At 40.8% G+C, this 21,416-nt stretch overlaps 4 protein-coding genes across 4 annotated transcripts; 3 read left to right on the forward strand and 1 right to left on the reverse strand.

The window, feature by feature from the left end:
* Positions 1–2,553: 2,553 nt before the first annotated feature.
* MELLADRAFT_95819 (uncharacterized protein) lies at positions 2,554–4,603 on the reverse strand (the record flags this gene model as incomplete). The annotated part of the gene is made up of 5 exons (XM_007407297.1): positions 2,554–2,574; positions 2,624–3,024; positions 3,089–3,618; positions 3,689–3,724; positions 4,113–4,603. 5 exons carry the CDS (start codon positions 4,601–4,603, stop codon positions 2,554–2,556), a joined length of 1,479 nt encoding a protein of 492 aa, XP_007407359.1.
* A 635-nt stretch (positions 4,604–5,238) lies between these two features.
* On the forward strand, positions 5,239–6,328 carry MELLADRAFT_104035 (uncharacterized protein; the record flags this gene model as incomplete). The annotated part of the gene is made up of 3 exons (XM_007407040.1): positions 5,239–5,299; positions 5,506–5,572; positions 5,818–6,328. 3 exons carry the CDS (start codon positions 5,239–5,241, stop codon positions 6,326–6,328), a joined length of 639 nt encoding a protein of 212 aa, XP_007407102.1.
* Positions 6,329–9,609: 3,281 nt separating this feature from the next.
* MELLADRAFT_77108 (uncharacterized protein) lies at positions 9,610–14,125 on the forward strand (the record flags this gene model as incomplete). Its single annotated transcript, XM_007407041.1, has 22 exons — positions 9,610–9,650; positions 10,578–10,843; positions 10,918–11,101; positions 11,177–11,271; positions 11,337–11,353; positions 11,415–11,514; positions 11,594–11,680; positions 11,754–11,784; positions 11,845–11,929; positions 11,995–12,104; positions 12,169–12,193; positions 12,282–12,292; positions 12,355–12,466; positions 12,541–12,616; positions 12,680–12,697; positions 12,759–12,839; positions 12,906–12,918; positions 12,976–13,049; positions 13,141–13,262; positions 13,340–13,510; positions 13,599–13,733; positions 13,823–14,125. The coding sequence occupies 21 exons, from the start codon at positions 10,691–10,693 to the stop codon at positions 13,905–13,907; spliced, it is 1,785 nt and encodes a 594-aa protein (XP_007407103.1).
* A 1,891-nt stretch (positions 14,126–16,016) lies between these two features.
* On the forward strand, positions 16,017–16,952 carry MELLADRAFT_95822 (uncharacterized protein; the record flags this gene model as incomplete). The annotated part of the gene is made up of 1 exon (XM_007407042.1): positions 16,017–16,952. The coding sequence occupies one exon, from the start codon at positions 16,017–16,019 to the stop codon at positions 16,950–16,952; it is 936 nt and encodes a 311-aa protein (XP_007407104.1).
* Positions 16,953–21,416: the final 4,464 nt, after the last annotated feature.

A 21,416-nucleotide genomic window follows, 5' to 3' on the forward strand; every position in this document is an offset into this window, starting at 1 on the left:
TAAAAGGCTTTGATTTCATGTCAAAGAACATATGGTAAACAGGACTCTTATTTATGTCATACAAGTATTCTATCTTCAATCTTTTGTATCGATGATTGTGTATTGGTTTGGTGAGATATTTGGCACTGGAATGCATCAAATACCCCTCATCTCACCATTGAGACCAGCGCCACAGTAGGAATATTGAGATTCCTACTCAACTCTTTGGGCTTATACAGTAGCCATGAACAATGTGCTATTATCTCATTTAGTCTGACTATTCTATCTTCAGGCGCATCCCACACCTGTAAATGCATGGTCATATCTGGCATCTGGACACGTGCAAAAGGGTCCCTTGATGATGATGGTATTGGCTTGAAACACTGAATTTGTAGCCAGGTATCAATTATATTCTCACCCAATACTGGAGATCGATGGTGTTCGAAGATTTTTGATATACGTCCAAAGCAGTCAGAGGTGTCTGTGATTGATCGGAAGACAACAAAGCTATCATCCATACTGCTCTCGAAGTTTGAGTAGGTCACACCACAATGTTCCTGTCGTTTGTGAAAAAAAGCACGGGCTGGAACTGGTGAAAAGCCGAGTGCATCATCAGACGACAATGTGGCCCAAATCTTTGGAGCTAACCATGTACAGCTATCACATTGATCATCATTCAGACGCCTAATCAAAAGTGCTAGAGTGTTTTCACTCAGTGGTTCGAGCCGAGAATTCGACATGCGCCTGGGCTTAGGATCTTGCGGCTCGTAAAAAGATTTCAGCTGCGTAATATGGGGTCTGAGTTCGTCTGGCAGTTTTTTCTCATCTTGAAGTAGAGCCGAGAGATTCCCGGCCCGACAGAAGTTCTTGAGAAATGTGATTTTGAGCTGCCCTGCAATATTAAACAAATATCTGACTTTAGCTGAGGAAGGGATGTATTACAATTATATACAAAACACTGACCAACATGATTATTATGACAGGCTTTCAAAATATTTCCCATTAGGCGTTCATACGGAAAAGACCACCAAGATCGCACTGAACCAAACTTTTCAAGACAGTCCCCCAAATGAATGGCCATATGGTGGTTCGGTGTCAGGGTACAATGCTGAAAAAGTATAACTGAGCTTTCCAAGTATTCTCGAATATGATAACGGTATTTCTGTATGTGTTCATCCGTGATTGCACGCTTGAGAGCTAGGTTGACTAATGAAACTAGATGACAAAAGTTCTGCAGCAAAGAAGTCTGAACTTGATCATTACCAAACCACTTTGGAATCAATACCAAGGGTAATTGAATGGAGAATAGATTTCTCCACTCATCAGCTTTAAGCTTACCAAAGGAAGCCTTCCCAAGAGCTGGTATTGCTCTCTTGATCCACGTTGGAATATGAATCCGTGGTAAGAAAGAATTGACATACTGTAACATTGAAGAATCAAAGATTATCTCGTCAAGAGGTGGAGAAACCCACTCTCCTACCCATCCACTATCATTCAACGGATCAAATTCAGAATCACTCGAGTCTGTGCTATCATCAAATGAGTTGTCTATCACATTTTCACCATCAACACTTTTCTCCACCTTTGGCAACCTGTGATTCTTGGGTTTTTTTTCGGAGTGTTCTGCTAATAGACTTAGTAGCTCATTTGTACTGATTCCTGGAACTTTGTCTTCTTCGCTGGTAATTTCCGCCATTGCCCAAAACCTTCTACAGTGCGACATGAAGAGACTGAGCAACAGATTATGCATTGAATCTACAACATGAAATTCGATGATATTCCAGTACTCTAACTCAATTAATACGGAGTACCGCACTCCATGAGTTTTGAAGATTTTTTTTCTTTCTGAAACAGTTTTGGCATCTCGAGCTTGTTGAGCCCACACTCTGTGTTGAGCACAAGTTCGTAAAGGCCATGATGTGGTGTCAAAATTGTTGATTTCGCTTTTTTTGAGAAGACAGTAGGAGCAAAAATAGGTTGCTGTTGCGCTTGGAAAACCCAGAGAGCGCCTCAAAGCAGGGATGTCGGCTACAAAAGGTAGTAATGCAGCCCTAACCAGGCGTCCCTCTTTGTAGAGATGAGTTTGAGACAGTAAAAGTCCAGGATTCCACAAGGTTTGAAGTTGAGTTACAATTGGCCTTAGAACCCAGTTCATTTGTTCCAGTGAAGGTTCACGTGGTCCTGGAACCACTCCAGCAATGAAAATATTTTCAGGACGAAACCGTATCTTAAATGGAAGTGTTAGACAAACTAGTATGATAAAAGTGATAGATGTATGATGACCACTTTGTTTATTTCCAAATGGATTGATACCATCCACAAACATCCCAAAAACCAAATTCCCGCTGGCTTTTGTGAACTGTTTTCCATCTGGGCCTTTGAATTCTTTCCAAATCTTTGAATGATGAATATTGCTGATTTCGGAGGCCGGTTCAAATGGCTTTGATGATTCCTCGAGTGATTCATCAAGGGACAGCTCAATCGTTGGACGAGACAACAAGCGTGATATCCAATTGGAGAGATCTTGAAACGCATACTGCCGCACAGGTCTCTCGTTTCCTCGGGAAAATTTTATCAGAGGTTCGCCACAAGTTTCTTCGGTGAAGGCATCATCAGGATGTGTGGTTGGATTTGCACTCGTCACCATATCGGGATTGTTTTCAATAGGCCCACCCGGAATTGTAGATATCTTATGATTGCATCGCATTGGCGTGTTGGTTGGTGGATGTAAAGCAAAGCATGCTCGGCAGCAGTTCATATAGATCAGGTCAGGATCGATCTCAAGCCAGTTGATAGCGGTACCAATACCTTTTGGTATTTTACGTAGAGCAACAGTCTCAGCCGGAAGAAGGACGCGAGAACTTTGTGAGAGACATGGTACAAGTCCCAGAGTCCAAGATAATTCGATCGTGATCCTCTGGACATTAAGTAGCCAGGAAGCTGTACTATTTGATGAATGGTCGTATATATTCATAATTACCGTTGTCAGCACAGCATGTAGAGCCAATGCTGGGACTTGTGTGAGCGTAAATTTGTGAAATCGGCCTGCAAAATAAACAGATTAGTTTACGGAAGACTCTGGATGTCAACACTAGGATGAAAGACGTACTGCAATCATGTTTCTTGACACCTTCAGATTGGGCGACAACAGCTGCTAGACAAGTTCTTGATGGTGTTGCTTCTGTATTCTCCGATGATGTGGAACGATTGGGATTAGAGAAGGAACATTTGGGATTTATGTCTAATCGTTCTCCAGACTCAGGTCGGGGAGTTCCTACCACTTGAGATTCTTGCAGTGGATTCGATGATTCGTTTACATTTAGATGATCCCTAGTGGTTCTTATAGATGATGATTGTAAAGAGATCTGTGCGAGAGATGTAACCAGATCATCCTGATCTGAACCACCGCTAGGCTCAAGCAAAGGTCCTTCGATGTTGGAGTTTGTTGATAAGGAAGACTCTTGAGCCTGGTTACGAAGCTCAGCACGTTGATGAACCTCATATGCTTCCCGAGTAAGTTCAACTCCTGATTGCTGTTGCCCATATGCATCCAAATAGACACCTGAACTGCAATGGAAAGCTTTGCAGCAGCACACAATACGCCGGACATGTCCAGCCTGCTTTCGACGAGGAGCCATCCTCTCGAACAAATCACACAGTATAGATGTTGAATATTTGACAGATAGTTAACGGAAAAAGCAGAACATACGAGAAAAAAACCTTGGTGAAAATACAATGAGGTATACTTTTGGAAAGCAAGAATGGTATGTATAATGTAGTCCAAAAAAGAGTTCACAGAAGTCTGCCACATGATATAGCCAAATAGTACAACATTTCATTCGCAACACAATCCACACGATCCACAAAAAGTTACACCATATAAGCCGATACATCACGTAGAATTAGATTCCTACTAGAATATCCTTCGGTTTAGGCTGAAACTTGAATTCTTATCGTTTATTTAAACAAGCATCTGCGGCCATTGGGAACCAAAACCAGTGTTTCGGAGATTGGGTGCATGAAACACCTTCTTGACAAATGAACTGGGTTGATTGATAGTCTGTGTTACAAGAAAAGCAGGTTAAAGATTTGTTAGAGACTTTGTTGATAGATGAAGTAACGCACAAAATCACTCTTGCATATCCACCGACGGCATCAGGTCTGAAACTTGAGAATAATGATATCCCGAGATAACACGTCCTTCGGGAACATCCTCCTCACAAACAAATTTTATGTACAAGTCGACCAGAACCGGATGTACTAGACCAACAGAGTGGACAAATATGTATGGAGCATGACATTGGAGTGAAAATCGTAAGAATTCGATTGTCTTTTTATGAGCCTTTCCAGCCGCGAGGGTCTTGGGCTTGCAACTGAACTCCTTACTAAAAGGTAGGACTAGATCAGGATCCACATGAGCCTTGTAGAGTACCAGGACTTGATCGACTCGGGCGTCTTGTCGAATTGTAACACCTGGGCAACGGCTATGGATGGCGTCACATAACATCGCACGGGTAGTATGACGACTGAGCGGATCGAAATCAATATCGGGTTTGAGAGTGTCAGATGGTGGAACAGATGTTCTGATCAAAAATGGCTCAAGAAGTGGTCGCAAGTCGGTCATAAAGTTGTGAGTCAGCTTGGCCTTGTTATGAGTCGGACACTATTTTGTTTCGGGATTGAAATGAGCCAAGACCCTGTAGTAATTTAAGTTCTTTATCCCTGAAGCCATTGATTCAAAGTCGATTTCGAGAAAAACATGGAGGTCTTTAGGTAATGTTTGGACTTTAGGCCACAACGGATGATTGAAAAGATTTGAGAAGTTTGCTTGAGGATTTTGACTCGTGCTGGGATCTTTAGCAGTTTGGGTTGAGTTTGGGGTAGGGCTAGTTGGTTCCTTCGTCTTCAGACTATGATCCGCAACCATCAAAGCCCCAGGAGACTTAAGCGACCCTTTGCGGCTTTTAATTTTCGTCATATCTGTGAGAAAGAATCCAGACGATTAGATCAACAGCTAATTATCAGAAAATTAACAAAGACAAACTATCTGAAGGTATTGATCTAGTATCATCACTGAATGTGAAAATTCACCTTTATAATCTTCGAAATTAGATATCTGATATAAAAAAGAACAGGTAGTGGCGGTTCATAAAAGACAGATGTATTTTTTGTGAGTCAGTGATTGCTTTAGTTCACGTACATTGTTCTTTTCTATGTTGTGGCGGGATCTATTGCTGAAATATCATCATACAGGGGATCATGAAAGTTAAACCACGTACATATTTTTCCTTTTGTTATGTCACAGTGCACATTCGAAAGGGTGAGTTGGGGTGTGATGGTCAAAGTGCAGAATCAATGAGTTGCCCGTTTTCGAGACTTAAAGTTATATCATGACAATACCTTCACGATCCCTAGCGCACGAGTTGGGAAATAATAAAGGAAGAAATTTATATCCATCTTTGAGAGAGCCGATTTATTAACATGACTTTGTGTAAATATAATATATATTATCGGATGTTCATAAAGAATTCCATGCATGCAAGTGGTGCATGAGTGGGGCAAGCAATGGGATTAGGAACGAGATTAGGAAAGGGTAAGAAGATAACTACAGATCAACACCAAGGCAAATTAACAATGCCCTTTCACCTCTGAAAACACCTACCCATCTCGTTTTTTGTTCTTATGATAATAAACCATGTCAACCTCGCTTGGGCCTAACTCACTTTGAGTAATTTGTCCTGTCTCCGTTTCGTTTAATTATCACCTATATTCAAGTTAGTCGATGATATTTCACTCGATTTCCAGTTTATCTTTTCTCTATTCTGACAATTCTTTTAGGAAAGTTGCCACAATGTTCCCAACTTTCATGATCTATGGTCAATCACGGGGAAGTGTCATGCCTGAGCTACGAGCCATGGCCTTCCAAACTCGAACTCCAACCTCGGAACTTTCACAACAGACTTCTCCAGAGCGCATCAGCTCGTTCAATCTGCGTTTTGAACTGCACCTTGATTCGGGATGCTACCATTTGGTCCCTCAGGCTCTTGAAAAACATGTAGAACGCTATCGATTTCTCAACACCCAAGAACTCGACTTGATAAAAGATCATCTTAGTGCTATCCAGGATCAGATTCATGATACTATTTCTTATCTCTGTGATGCTGAACGTGTAGTGGGATATGTAGAAATGGCATTGGGTTTGCCTGATCCCGAAGTTTCCGCCCATCATCATATACTCAAGGAGCAACTAAAGAAATCACGCGCGGAATGTAAAGAGTATATGCGCGCATTCAAACGTTACAACAGAGACGTGGCAAGACGTGGAGCAATTCTTTCTAGGGAGAAGTGAGTAAACATTTAATAAATCACAACGTATCATGATAAATGTCTTCACACAACTCACTTTACTTGTATTTTGTCACATCATCTATGATCATCTCACTTTCTTGAACCTAGCAAACGCACTTGCGATTTTGAGGATGCTGCAGTGTAGCTCGAACTAATCCTGAACCCACCTCACCGGTTTCCAAACCTGCCACACCACTAGCCTCCGATCTTGTTAGTCTAGTGATTCACTGAAATCTGAAATTCCACTGTTGTGACCTTGTGATATGGTGTGTGATATTGATGTATCGAATTTCCTTGTCTTACAGTCATACTTAGAAGTTTTTTGTTCAAATATGTGCATCAACGTGTATTGAGTTGGGACTGTACACATTGATGAATATGCAAGGGTCAAAAGTCGTCAAATGATTGATTGGCAATGTGTTGTTTGTGATTATCTGAGAGCAATTTTCTCTAGATTATATGTGTGCACAAAAGATCCTGTGCAAGATTAAGTAACTTTCCTTTTTGTATTTTTTTTCTGATCAAAGGAAGCCTTCATTATACATTTGGATTACTTAGATCTGACTTCAGTACAAGTACTCACTAGCTAGGTTTCATATCTTTTCTTATAAAATACTAGACATGATGTTTGAATCATCATCTTAAGCATTTCTAGTCAGTTATCATATATCTTGTCCTGTATAGCATTCTTTTGGTTTGTTTGTGGAGTCAACTGCAAATTTGGTAATCAAAATTTACTCTATATCTTAAGGTAAAATCCAGATGTACAAACATAGTAAAGTGAGAAAAGAAAAGTATGGACAAAACTTTTCTATGTCACGTGACTTTTCTAGTCTCATGAGAAAAGATGACATTTTTTGTAGTGATACGATCGTTGACAAGTTTACCGCAACTTTGCCATTCGGTAAAACCAAACTGCGAGTTTTTTAAGCTGCTGTCATTCATTAACCATGAGTGAATCAAGTATAAATAACTTGATTCTTCTCATTTCCCCATTGATCCAATCAATTCAAAATTGATTTTTTTGGTAAACCAGTTAATTCATTGATATTGGTAATGAATAAGTCTTTTTAAAATCATTTTTTGTAAACCATTCAATCCATTTATATTGATTATAAACAAATCATTTTAAAATCAAAACTGATGATATGCTTAATAATCAAGCTTTCAGTGTTTTTGATTTTAAGGGTTACGATTCAAAAGAATAAGATTGATGTCAAAGGATTGTGATTTGATTTTAATATGAAATGATAATTTTTTGACTTGAAAGAATCTGATTTAAATGAATAAGAATCAGATTTGTATGATTTAGTTTTGGCTTTGAATGATTATTGTTTGATTTTTATAATAAGATTTGTTTGAAGTTGACGAGTTTTGAATTTGTGTTGAAAAATGAATCGAGTTGATCGAAGGGAGTAAAAAGTCGGGATCAGTGTGAAGAGTAACCAAAGGGGAAATGCTGATTAGGAGGAGGATCGTGGAGGGACAGGACAAGATGGAAGAGTAGAGGAAAAGAGACAAGTAAAAAAAACTCACCGTGATGAGGTGAGAACCGAGAGCGATAGAGGGTCACATACTCCAGAAGTTGCATGTATCCAAAAGATAAACGACTTTTTTCTTGTTTTCAAAAATATGCATGATACTGTATATATATGCAAAAATGTGTGTGCGCCTTTTGTCGCACTCGAGTTTACCGAATGATGATTTCGGGTCACATGTGCGACCGAATATCACTGCACATTTTTGGTGGTGCGCATTCGGTCGCACACATCACAAATGCGTTACCAAAGGGGGTGTACCTTGATCTTTTCAAACCTGGGAGGATATTGCTTGCTTCTCACTTGATGGGGTTGTTGTCGTGGAGGCGTAGGTTTTGCTGGAGGTGCCTTGGCTTGTGCTTTGACCTTGGAAGCGCTCAGCGGTGGTTCTGATACCGCTCTGCCAGCAGATGCTCTTGTGCTGGTGGTAGCCTTTTGAGGAGTCGATTTTTTGCGGGACATGGCGTCAGTGCTGGTGTGTTTTCCGATGTTAATGTCTTTTAATTTGTTCATCAGTTTATCAATCATCTCGTGACGGGCTTTGAGCTTTGCCTTGTGCGCTTCGTTTTGAGCTGCCAGAGCCTGCAAGATGGCAGCGTGGATTTTGGGGTGAAGCGAACCAGTGATAGCAAGCTGTTGAGAGTCGTTGGCGTTGGTATGGGGAACTACAGACATCAGTTATTGTGTTGGTTTGGTTGTTTTTAAAGAAAAAGATGATTTGTAAAAGTTGGAAAGGAATATAAGCGACGAGTTTTAAAATTGATGAAAGCAGAGATGGATGTTACTAGAGTGGTTTGTAGCTGATGCACGGGATGGTGGAGTGACTAACATCACCGGGCACAAATCAGGCCCTTTTATACCCAGGTCATATGATGAAACACCCTCCTAACTGGATCACGACCTGGTCGTTTGCGGAAATTGAAATCGTGGGTTGTCAGGCCAAAACTTCTAGGGTTCTATGGAAGTGGACTGGAGCGTGGCCAGTTGGTGATGGCGGTGGACGTTCTGGGTGGTGTAGTTTCAAATTAGGCTGGGTTGGATGAGTGGTTGCTGGTTGACGTCTGCCAAACGGTTGGCTACATGGTCAACTTCAGCAAACCCGTGGCGTACGTCAAGCTCGGGTGTGGGTACGCCAAAACTAGGGTTGACGTCAGGAGCGGGGCCAGCCCGCGGCTCACGTCAGGTTGGTGTGAGCCTGGCGGGCGTCAGGGCTTTTCCCGCAGTGAGATTTCCTGTGACACCTTCTCTAGACCCGGGATTTGAACCCAGGAGCATTCTTCTAAGCCAGTAGCCTATCCGTTTAGACCATGACCGAATCAAATTCTAACCAACAACATGGAATCAGTTTGTTTGAGTCACCAGAACCTCTATTAGGGGATACAAAGTAGAATCCGGGCACGTGTCCGGGCGCGTGCCCAGATTTTAATTGGCAGTAAATTTGAATTCTGGGCCCGGACTTGTGCCCAGAAAATTAAAATTTACTGCCAAAAAAAATCCGGGCACGTGTCCGGATTCTACTTTGTATCCCCTATATGAGGACTCTGTTCTACATTTTCCCATCTTTTTGAGACCAATAACTCTTCATGGATTTTTTGATCTAAAGTGAGGCCTACCAAGCCTCCACATATTAGCCGTGTTCAAACCAAACCCGGTTGACTCAAAAACCCAGTACACCCAGTTGCGTTTTTGGTGGTAACTTTGTGTATCTAGTGACAGCTCTTGACAGCTTCCAGCCAAAAAGTCAACCGGGTGTACCGGGTTTTTGTGCAACCGGGTTTGGTTTGAACACGGCTAATCAAAAGTATGGGCATTGCCTTGAAAAAAATATAGCCACTGCTGAAATGTTTGGATGTCAAAAGGGGCCAGATGATGTCCTGTGTTCTAGTTTTTCTCTACTTTTCGACCCACTGCTCCAAAGAGTGGTAGGGAGAGTCGATGAATATTTCTGGCAAATCAAGATCTGCCGGCTCGAGCGGGAATGAGTTGAAGTTGTACAGTTTCAAACCAGTCTTAAAACTGACACCATAGCTTGATTGAGCTTGATTGACCTCTCCAGTAGATTGGTTCAATCAACTACATAGGTACAGTAGATTTCATAAAGGTTGAAATCAAGGTTTTTTGAAAATCGAGAGGTGGACCGTGCGCCACCTGTGACAGGTCTCAAAATGCATACCAAACTGCTGACATAGACAGCATAGACACCACAACTGAAAAGAATCTCGGGCACAGTTGGATGAAGGCCCTCTACATGGGTATGCACACCCTCATAAGGCGCACATTTTTGAGTTCGAGCCCGAGTGGCTTCCTTTTATGTCATCACAACTTTTGACAAGTTTTTCATATTTGCTTTGCTTGGTGTCATAAACTAAAAGAACGGGAAAGCTATGCTGGTTTTGATTGCTCGCATCTGCTTGTTGCCATTTCATCGTTGATTCTAGGCAAAAAAAACGGTGGTAAAAAAGATAAGGGCAGTGAGTCGAACACAGGAGCCCCATCGAAGTCACACCACCCAATCACATCTCTTGACCACTGCACCACCAAACAATTGAAGGGTAGGGGTTGTTGAAAGTCTTGTTACTGTATGTTCATCGATCTGGTATGCATATTTGAGACCTGTCACAGGTGGCGCACGGGCCACCTCTCGATTTTCAAAAAACCTCGATTTCAACCTTTATGAAATCTACTGTACATGTGCAGGTCAACGTCTACTTATAATCGCTCAGCTCTCTTTTATTACGCGGATTACTTTTCTAGCCATCGCATGCGAGAGTCTTCGCTCCGTGTCCATCTCATCAACTTTTCTACATCTTGCATAACTCATCAACATGGATTTTCCTCGAGACGTCGAAAAGGACTCTCTTCTCGATCTTTATGGGCTTCGAACACCACCACTTTCGATCGACGAAACCAATGAGATTCAAACAGAAGCCTTGTTAAGACCTCGGTTGTCGAACAGAACCCGTACCGTCCCTTCACAGGCGAGCTTCTATTGAAGCATCTTTCAGATCTGATGGATGCTGGAAAATGCTAACTCGGATTGGTAGTGGTACAGACATATCGTACGCTCCGGGATGTCACGATTGGATTCATGCTAGCGAGTGCGGTTTGGGTGACCCCTTGGATGGTAGCGCGAACCGATTGGTCTTGTGCCCGGCGACTCCTTCATCATCTTTTTGACCACTCGAACAACCCATTCCCGAGTGGTGATCATATTGGTTACGCAGGACCTGCCAGAGGTACGTTTTCATCTAGCTCATCTTACGCCGATTTACTTGACTCTGATTGTATATAACTTTGGATTTCACAAACAGCTGGCAGTGAACCTTTTGCTGCTGTAACTGCCAAAGTGCCACCACAACTTGAATCTTACTTCCCCTTGGTCCCACCGCAATCAAACAAGTCAAACGTAGGTGATGAGCTCGCTCCACTGGGGATCATAACTCTGATGAACTGACCTTCATACTTCTACAGGATTTTGATCCCATCAGGTTAGTTAGCCCGCGTTCAGTCGTTTGATATATTGGAGTTCTGATATTTTTGATATGTTAGGTCGTGGGGTTATCTATCCCCATTCCAGTCCTTGCCACATGACACCTTTGGGCTTGAATCAGCTACCGCGAAGGTCCCGCCTACCTGCGAGCTTGAGCAAGTAATCACCCGCATCTCTCATTACGCGTGTACTCGAAGTGCCATTATACTGAAGATAGCATCACTTTCATGTGAATTAGGTCCATATGCTCCACCGTCACGGTGCCCGGTATCCTACAAGCTCAAAGGAGCCAGCTGGTTTCGCCAATCGCCTTAAAGCTGCCAAGGTACTTTTCTTCTGCTTCTGTTATGCAATTATGAAACTTCAAAACTCAAATGATATGAACATTCATTATCCAGGGTTATAAAGCCACAGGACAATTGGAATTCTGTAAGCTCACGTCTTCACTTCATGAGTAGAGCACCTATTTATACCATATTCCCTGTATAGTGAACAACTGGAAGTATGGATTGGGTATCGAGATTCTTACCCCTTTTGGTCGCAATCAATTATTCAATCTCGGTGTTGGGTTCCGGTAAGATCATCTTTCTCTTTTTCTTAGCTTCTGTTTACTTGGGTTGATGTGGGTAAGTCTCTTAGTCAAAAGTACGGTCATCTTTTGGATCGAATGACAGATTCTACTAAGAAGTTAGTGTTCCGGACTACCAGTCAAAACAGGATGTTACATAGTGCTTTGAACTTCGCTGCTGGTGAGTAAATCAACTTTTGCTCCTTATGCATTTGGAAGCGTTGACTGAACAACACGTGTCTTAGGATTTTGGGGTATTCCATTTGAGTCGTAAGTTTTGGGATTTTAATTTCCTGAAAAGTATGAATTGACATATGCCGATACACTTTCATGATGTGCCTCGAAACCGGTCTACCAGGCAATATCATCGTGAGCCCTTAAGTCGTTTGAACCATGACCATTAGCTGACTAATCTGCTTTCACGACCACAGAATCTATCTTGATAGAGGCCAAAGATTTCAATAATACGCTAGCACCTTACTTCACTTGTGACAATGGCAAAGAAGCAAGTGGGACCTATGTGTCTGAAATATTAGCTAACTGGTCAGTCATTTGCTTTTTTCTACGTTTAGAGTCGTTCTGTACTTTAATGGCCATCCTGACATTGTTCCCTCTAGGTCTGCTATCTATTTAGCTGATACTCTTCCTAGACTACAAGCCGATCTAGATGGTTACACTTTGACATTCAAAGATGTAAGCCCGCCTTCTCTCACCTATATGGCATGATCAATACTGACACGCTTTTGCTCCTTACAGCTGGTCTCCATGCAACAGGTCAGCGCTTGGTTTACAAAGACTGAAAGTATCTCACTAATCTCCCAGTTGAGATTTACAGTTGTGTGCCTACGAGACTGTCAGCTTTGGCTGGTCATCTTTCTGTGAATTGTTTACTCCTGAAGAATTCAAAGGGTTTGCTGTGAGTCTGTTTTTGTGATGTGTTTTTTAATCTAGCTTGACTGAGGCTGACTTCTTCTGTATACAGTATTACTCAGATCGTGCGTATCTTTAATGCTTCGATAAGCTTTGATCCTAGACTAATCGATTTTCTATAGTTGCATTCTGGTATGCTTACTCCTTCGGGTCCCCAGCGGCGGCTGCTTTAGGGAAAGGATGGGTTCAAGAATTGGTAAGAGTCGTGTACTTGAATAGTGATTCTTTGATCGGGACTGACTATGCCGTGACATCACCCTGAAATTGAACGTTCATTCTCATATCAGCTTTCTCGCTTGACTAAAACCAACATAGCTGAATTCGATAGTACTGTGAACTCTACCCTACATCTCAACCCGGTCACGTTTCCTTTGGATCAACCTATATACGTTGATGCGACCCATGACACGTAAGATACATTTGAAAAATCACACTCAAATGCATCATTGAACTTTAAGATTTTTTTCATTCTTAAACGTATGGTAGGGTCATCTCTTGTATAATCGTAGCCTTGAATTTGACTACCTTGGCATCTGAAGGCCCGCTTCCAACAACTTACATACCTGAAAAACAATCATTTATTTCAGCTCATATTTCTCCTTTTGCTGCAAATTTACAAACTCAAGTTGTAAACTGTGATGGAGAGAAACAGATCAGGTAAGGACCTTTTCATTTGTTTCCCAATCTGTTGTATATCAATATTGATTTTGGACCCCTTACTTTTTCTTTTCTTCGGAATGACAAGATTCCTTCTTAATGATGCTCCAGTACCTTTGACTGGTGTCAAGGGATGTGAAATCAATTCACAAGGATTTTGTTCCTTACAAACGGTGGTGGATTCACTTACTGAACGCTTGAACGAAATTGATTATAACCACGAGTGAGTAATGATTGCTTTGTATATAAAAGATGCATAAGATGCATGAAGCATAAGTTAATTAACTTTTGATTCTTTCTTCTTTTTCTCAGTTGCAATACTGAGCATGGTTATAAGCCTCCAGTAGGAGGTGGTGGGATTGTTGATGGAAGACCTCCGCGTCGTTCGATTGTTTAAGAAACACGTTGGATAACTTACTTTACTTGACGCATTGAATTTTCCTATTTGTTTCTCAAAGTCGTTTCAGAAGTTTCTCTCCCTCTCTCTCTTCATGTTTTGTTTTCATCTTTGCATCTTTTTGTTTACAAATTTGATTTCAAAGTATCATTAGGTATGCAATCATTTGGATAACTATGATGTTCAACTACAACTTGAGATTTACTGTGGTCTGATTCAGATATAGCAAAAGAGGAGACATGTATCTTGAATCCAGATATAGGTATTGGGAAACACTATTATATCTTGTCATGTGATATACTGATGTGAACTTCAAAGTTCTCAGTGTTGAAAAAAATATGATAAAGAAATGGAAAATTGAGAGAAAGTTTGGCGAGGGGGATTTAATGTAAACCCACCCCTGTAGCTCGAGCCTCTGTGGTCCCAAAGGATACAGTGGATTTTCGGGCACATTTGAAGCTGACTCTCTAGGGCTTACAATTTGTTGTATTCCCTAGTTAGAATAAGAGCTGATTTTGACTTTCAATGTGTAATTGCCCACATGAACAGAAAAAAAATGACCGGTGTCTGTCCATGGTTCATGTGAGAATTCAGTTGCTTTATACGGTATACTTTTCCTACCCATGTTGCACAAGTAGCATTCTCTCATTATGCAGTGCTTTGCTTTCATTAATAATGTCTGAGAACTCACAATCTTCCCGATATCACCAGATCATTTGATGTCACAAATTCTCACAAATTACTCTTGTGTATTCCACAAACTGGAGAATGAGCGGGTTATATGCCCTCCTTAAGGTTTCCTCTATCTTTGCCTCAGATATTGGATCCATGTGTTCCGTAATGCGATGGTTCAGACCGTCACTCAGGTTGAGTGGAAGTTTCTCTAATGGGGGAGGATTTGTTTTTTGACGCTCATGAACTTTAGTGGGACTCGGAACTTTTCAATCAATTATCATTGTCCAGCATGTCATACTTTTTCATGTTGCCATGTAGCAATGTGGTTTGGAAGAGTTGAGCAATGTCAAGACTGATTTGAGCTTCATTATCTCCGAGTCCTGAACACAATGTCCATGTACCATCCACGTGCATTTCAGTTTCTCTTGATATCATCCCAAGATCTTTCATAGCATCTACGTCATCCGGGCCTTTCGTACAATAAATATGAGTCATAATCAAAGGGGTGACACATTTCTATGGAGTTGAGCTCGGTATCATAGAGCTGGGTCAAATTTGTTTTCAGCGACCGCATAGTCGGTCTCTGGAGATCTTTCAACGTTTTAATCGATGCAACCGTTAAATGGTCAGAAAACGTGCGTTGGAGGGTTGGCCTCTGGGTCTAAAGCCTCGAAAGCTCTTTGCATTCCAGCTGAGTCTACTCGGAGATCTCTTTGCACTGAAAGCACAAATATAGTTGGAACTCGGGTGTCAAGATCCGGTAGCACTGCCCACTGAAGAGGAACCATCCCATCCCGATTCCTCTCCAATGAATCCGGTTGAGGTGCTCTGACATGGAAAGTAGAGGCGTTGAAAGGGCAAAATCTCCAAAGTGTTGTCGGTCCCTAAGCCACTTCCCAGACTTCGCAACTCGAAACCTTTGATAGGTGGTTCACGAGTAGATTCATAGTATATCACCATATGGCCAACCTGAGATCGCATTGGACACTCCGCAAGTTTTTGATAAACTTGAGATCGGCTGAGATTATAACACCTAATAACTCTTTTATTTTTTCCTGATAATATACACCCAACCCTACTCTCATCGTTATTTGTTATCATTACACACAAGGATATCGAACTCCACAAACTACTGGGTTGGTACAAGCAAGACCCTCTTCCTAGCAGGCACAAAAGGACGATAAATCAACAAATTTTGGACTCCATTGCCTTCACTACTGTTTGAAAAGTTTGAGAATCATGAAATCCATCTTGGGCACACGATGCAAGGTATCAGTCAAATCATTACTCACTCATACGCTAAGTATCATAATCTGAATTGGTTTTTGTGTTCCCTAATCTGCCGTTCAATAAATTGCCTTCTCAACTTTCCAGGGGTTTTCATACGGCTTGCAAAATCGTGCACTTTTCATCATTTTGATTTTAGCATTGGAAATGATGATTTCCTTTGATCATTGTGATGCGCTTCCATTGCCCAAGAAACACAAGAAACACCACAAGCACAAAAAAAACAAGAATCAGACATCAACCGATACACCCAAAAATGCTACCACAGGGTCGACAGGTAGCGATTCCGTAGTACCAACGCCAGCTGGTAAAGACAAAAACGTGACCAAAGTACCCACAGGGAATACTCAAGATACTACTGTTACCCTTCCTGCAGGCCAAAATGGAACCACAGTGCCAACCACTCAAGATACTACTGTTACCCTTCCTGCAGGCCAAAATGGAACCACAGTGCCAACCACTCAAGATACTACTGTTACCCTTCCTGCAGGGCAAGATGCAACCACAGTGCCAACCACTCAAGATACTACTGTTACCCTTCCTGCAGTCCAAAATGAAACCACAGTGCCAACCACTCAAGATACTACTGTTACCCCTCCTGCAGTCCAAAATGAAACCACAGTGCCAACCACTCAGGATACTACTGTTACCCTTCCCGCAGTCCAAGACGCAACCACAGTGCCAACCACTCAAGATACTACTGTCACTCCTCCTACAGTTCAAAATGCAACCACAGTGCCAACAAAAGATACTCAAGATACCACTGTTACTCCAAATCAAAATGCAACCACAGTGCCAACAGGAGATAATCTAGATACAGCTACTGTTACTCCTCCTACAGAGGAAAACAAGGAAAATAAAGAAAATAAAGAAAATAAAGAAAATAAAGAAAATAAAGAAAATAAGGAAAATAAGGAAAATAAAGGCAAGAAGAACAAGAAGAACAAGAAGAACAAGACAGATAAGAAGGATAAGAAAGACAAAAAGGAAGGAAAAACTCCACAAGGTCAAGGAGATAATGGAGAGCAGTCTGTTGTAAAGACCAACACGCTCATTGCAAGCTTGGCAAGCAAAACTACCTAGCTTGCATTGGAACCTTGACGTTTCAGCTCTGCTCTACTAGATCCAGAATCTCTGCTGATTTTATTTCGAGAAGAGTTGTTAATTTCTCATGTAATGAAAGTTTCAAGAACCTAGAAATCTATAGTTGCAAAATTCTTTGATGACTAAATAGAGAGAGAATCAAAAATGACAAAAAGCTATGTATAATGAGTTTGCGGGAGACATGGTAAGAGAATTGTGAAGACATTACAAAATGATTATAATTGCCTTAGTCCCCCATCATCATCTTTCCCAATTTGAACACGTCTCCAGGTATTATATTGTGGTAATTCGCTCAAAAGAAGGTTGGAAAACTCTGTCTGTAACAGTTTGGAATGGTAAAGCTATAGATCTAAATTGTTCTCCTTTTAAATATGTGATGAGTTAGCTTGTGTGGGTGACAAAGTTGTTGAATGTCAATGATGGTGTGATAAGACCAATAATTAATTTCAGATATGGGTCATCTAGGCTTCACGTGCTATAACTATGAATTGAATGACATGTCTTGAAGCTTGAGCTTGGAATCATAGAACTGAGTCAACCTTGGTTTCAGTAACCATATGGTCAGTCACCAGAGATTTTGTAAGGTTTCAAGCAATGCAGCAAGTCTTTGCATGGAAATTTTGAGAGCTCTGATGAAGCCAATGCAAAACCCGGTTGAGCCTACTTCAATGTGAGTTTCAAAATTGCTGTGCATTTGCAGCACAAGGGCACATACCCCAATATCAGGTGTCAAGATCTGGTAGCACTGCCTGCTGAAGATTACAACCCTTGGCTCCTTTCCAATAGATTTGGTTGAGATATCTTGACAGGTAAGAGTAACCAGGAGAACCAATTCTGTTGAAAGGGTGAGAACTTCAATGTGTTTTTGGTCCCTAAGTAAACTCCACATTTGTGGTAGATGATGCACAAGTAAACCAAGGGTCTGATGACAATTTACTTTTAATTTTCCCTTGCAGATGTTGGTGAAACCATGATAGGATCTTTTGGGTTTTTTTGGATATATACACTGAAGTCAGTGCTCATCTATGATTGCTTTCCTCACACCATCAAAAGTTTGCAAACCGCTGGATCTTTGCTGTGTCAGTTTCTTCCTTGCAGATGCAAAGGTAAACAACTCAAAGTGTGTGGGATCTCTTTCTTCTAGCAGGTTTGTTCAAATCCAAAAGTCATGAAATCTTGGGATCACAATTCAAGGTATATCAGTCAAACCATTGCTTGCTTATAATGCTCCCAGTATCACAATGCCAAATTTAATTCTTGTAATCCAAAATCTTACATTCAATAACTGGCCTTCTGATGACTCTTGGAGTCCAGGAAATTTCACACAGTCTACAGACTATTATCATGTTCATCTTGGTATCAGAAATGATCATGTCCATAGATCAGTGTGATGTGCTTCCATCCTCCAAGAAACCTGATAAACATCACAAAAATCACAAACACCAGCCTAAGCAAGACACAACTTCTACCAAAACAGCCAAGAATGCTACCACATTGCCAACAGGCAATGATGCTGCAGTCCCAACCACAAATGGTACAGTCCAAAACACAACCGCTGAGCCTGTACCAATAGCGGTACACAAACGTGAACACCCGACCTAAAAACCCATGGACAAAAACCATGACAACCCGATTGTTTTTGGGGTTTTGTCCATTGGTTTTCCACTTCCCCGGTGGAAAAAACCCAAAAAACAATTGGGTTGCCATGGGTTTTGTCCATGGGTTTTTAGGTCGGGTGTTCATGTTTGTGTACTGCTAATATCATAGTGTGACCCCTCCTGTAGTGAAAAACACAGCCACAGGGCCAACAGGAAATGCTCAACAAAGTATGGCAACCCTTCCTGGAGTCAAAAATGTGACCACAGCATCAACAGAAATTACTCCAGATACTACAGTGACCCCTCCTGCAGTTAAAAATGTGACCAAAAAGGAGATATACAGGACACTTCTGTTACCCGTCTTGCAGTTCAAAATGTAACCACAGTATCAAAAGGAGATATACAGGACACTGCTGTTTCCGCTCCTACAGACCAGCCGGGTAATTTGACACAAATTTCCACCTCAGTGTCTGCAGATATTGTTATTTCAAATCAGGCGGACCAGAAGGATACTGCAGGCTCAGCCACCACACCCTTTAATGAAAATAAAGAACTTACCAGCAAATATGTTGAGATATATGCCTATCTCATGAGGCGTGTGAAAGATCATTTCTGTGTGCTTAGTAGTGTGTAGTGGTAGTGGAGTGGTTAGGAGTGTAGCTGGAATGATGTACACGTGTTAGTGGAATAAGTTGCTGAATGTGCATGGGTGTTTGGTGAAGCCAGGGGTAATATGTAAACAGGGGTGATAGCTATATATACTTAACTTCTCTTCCTTCATGTTTTCTGATTCTTTTCACTGTCAAAAAGAATCAGTAAGTGATTTCTCAACTTTTGTCATCAAAATCTCTATTCTTTTGTTCACTAACGTCTTTTATTGTATTGTGTGTTATCTCTTCTGATCTATCCTTCCAGAATTCATTATATTGTCTGTTAATCTTCCACTGTGCGCTCTTCACGATCTTCTTTGAGCTCACAGGTCAGTTCACTTTTTGTGTTGTCGTCAACAATCCTGAAGCAGCTTTGTCTAACCAATATATCCTGTGCCCCCAGGTCAGTTCACTTTTTTGTGTTGTTGTTGACAAGCCTGAAAAAGCTTTGTCTAACCAACATATCCTGTGCCCTCAGGCGTACTCTGTCTTTTGACAAGCTTCTTAGGTGTTGATCTTTCCAGATCAGAAATGAAGCTACGAGGCACACGTAAGCTTTACAAAAGATACTACAGGAGATAATGGAGAGCAGTCAGTTGTCAAGATAAACACAATTCACAGTGACATTTTACTACTCACTGGCAGGCCAGTGAGTACGATTCACCTCAAAACAATCTGAAAACAATCTCAAAACAATATCAATTCAATCTCAATTCAATATCAAATTGACCCCAAGATCAGTTTGAGTGGGGGATATGCATGGGCTGCAGATCCACCTGGAGCTAGTTCAGTAGTACTGCTGCAGATGAATATTGATCTTCCAAAATCTTCCAGAGGCTTCTTTTTAATTGCTCAGGATGATATATTGCATTCTGAAATATTCATATGCAGGAAAGTTCAAACTCATGTAGCCTCCTTTCATGGTCTCCATCCACATATTATGGACTTCTATTTCAAATTCAATTACAAGTTTTGTAACAAAAGTATATCTTCAAAAAATCAAGGATGCATGATTCTCAGCAAATCTGATGAACAGAGTGGTGGAAGTCAAAGCGCAAGACCAGAAGTAACACACATGTTTCCTTTTTGCTTACTTTGGGAGATGTTAGAATTTTTTTATAATTCTTTTGGAAACATTTCATAAAAGTGAGTTGGATGACAGATTAAATTGACAAACAGCTTCAACTCCACACAGGCCATAAATGAGAATCTCACAATTTTCTGTGGTGACAAGAGAATGACTTTTATTGGATTTAGGAGGAGGAGTGGTTGGGGACTTGATTGGTTTTGTTGCTGCTACATTTATGAGACAATTGAGGTTTCAACTAATTACTCATTTGACAAAATCAATAGTGATCTAATCAAAGTGAAAATCTAAAAACTCTTTAATTTTTGAATTAATCAACAAGTTTCCAAAATATGATTCAAACAAAGAAGACATTGATTTGATTTCTGACTTGAATGTCATTTGATCAAACTATGAACTTTGTTTTATTTTGTTATCAATCAAACCAGGATTACATTAAAATAGATCAAAATGTGACTGGATTTTAAACTCATGAATTCAGAGAAGAAAGATCAAGGTTTCAATGATTTTAAGCATTCCGTCCTTCTAAGCTTTCACCATTATCAACTACTTGACTCGCTTTTAAAACATTTGTCCTTTTCTTAAGCTCTTCATCTTCTTCGTCCCCTTCTTGATGATTAAGAGAAGATATAAAAAATGTTTAAACCAGGTCCATTTTTTTTTCAATCACTTGAAGGGCGCGTTCACTTAAGCAATTTCTGGTGAGGAATCACATTCTGCAAAATTTAAAGTGGCTATTTGGTGGTGTATGTTTCATTTTTGCATTAAAAAATTTACAGAATGTGATTTCTAGTCAGAAATTCCTTAAGTGAACGCGCCCGAAGTGTCATATTGCCTGATTGCATCTACACAACTTGTGCTATATGCAACCTGCCAGGTTTTATTACAATGCCGCCCATCCTTTGTAGTGAGCAAAAGCTCTCATTGAGCAGAAAAACTCATCTCTTTTTCTCATCCTTACTCTCACCAGCAGTCCAGCTCAAGCTCCATTTACAAATTCACATCTAACAACTCACATAATGAATGGCATTTCTTTTCTTTTACAAATATCAAAAGTTATAAAAGTATTGAATACACCACTTTTCTTATATACAGATTGTTTTGGTAC

Source organism: Melampsora larici-populina (genome assembly GCF_000204055.1).
Source record: "Melampsora larici-populina 98AG31 unplaced genomic scaffold MELLAscaffold_8, whole genome shotgun sequence".
In the NCBI taxonomy this organism is placed as follows: Eukaryota; Fungi; Basidiomycota; class Pucciniomycetes; order Pucciniales; family Melampsoraceae; genus Melampsora; species Melampsora laricis-populina.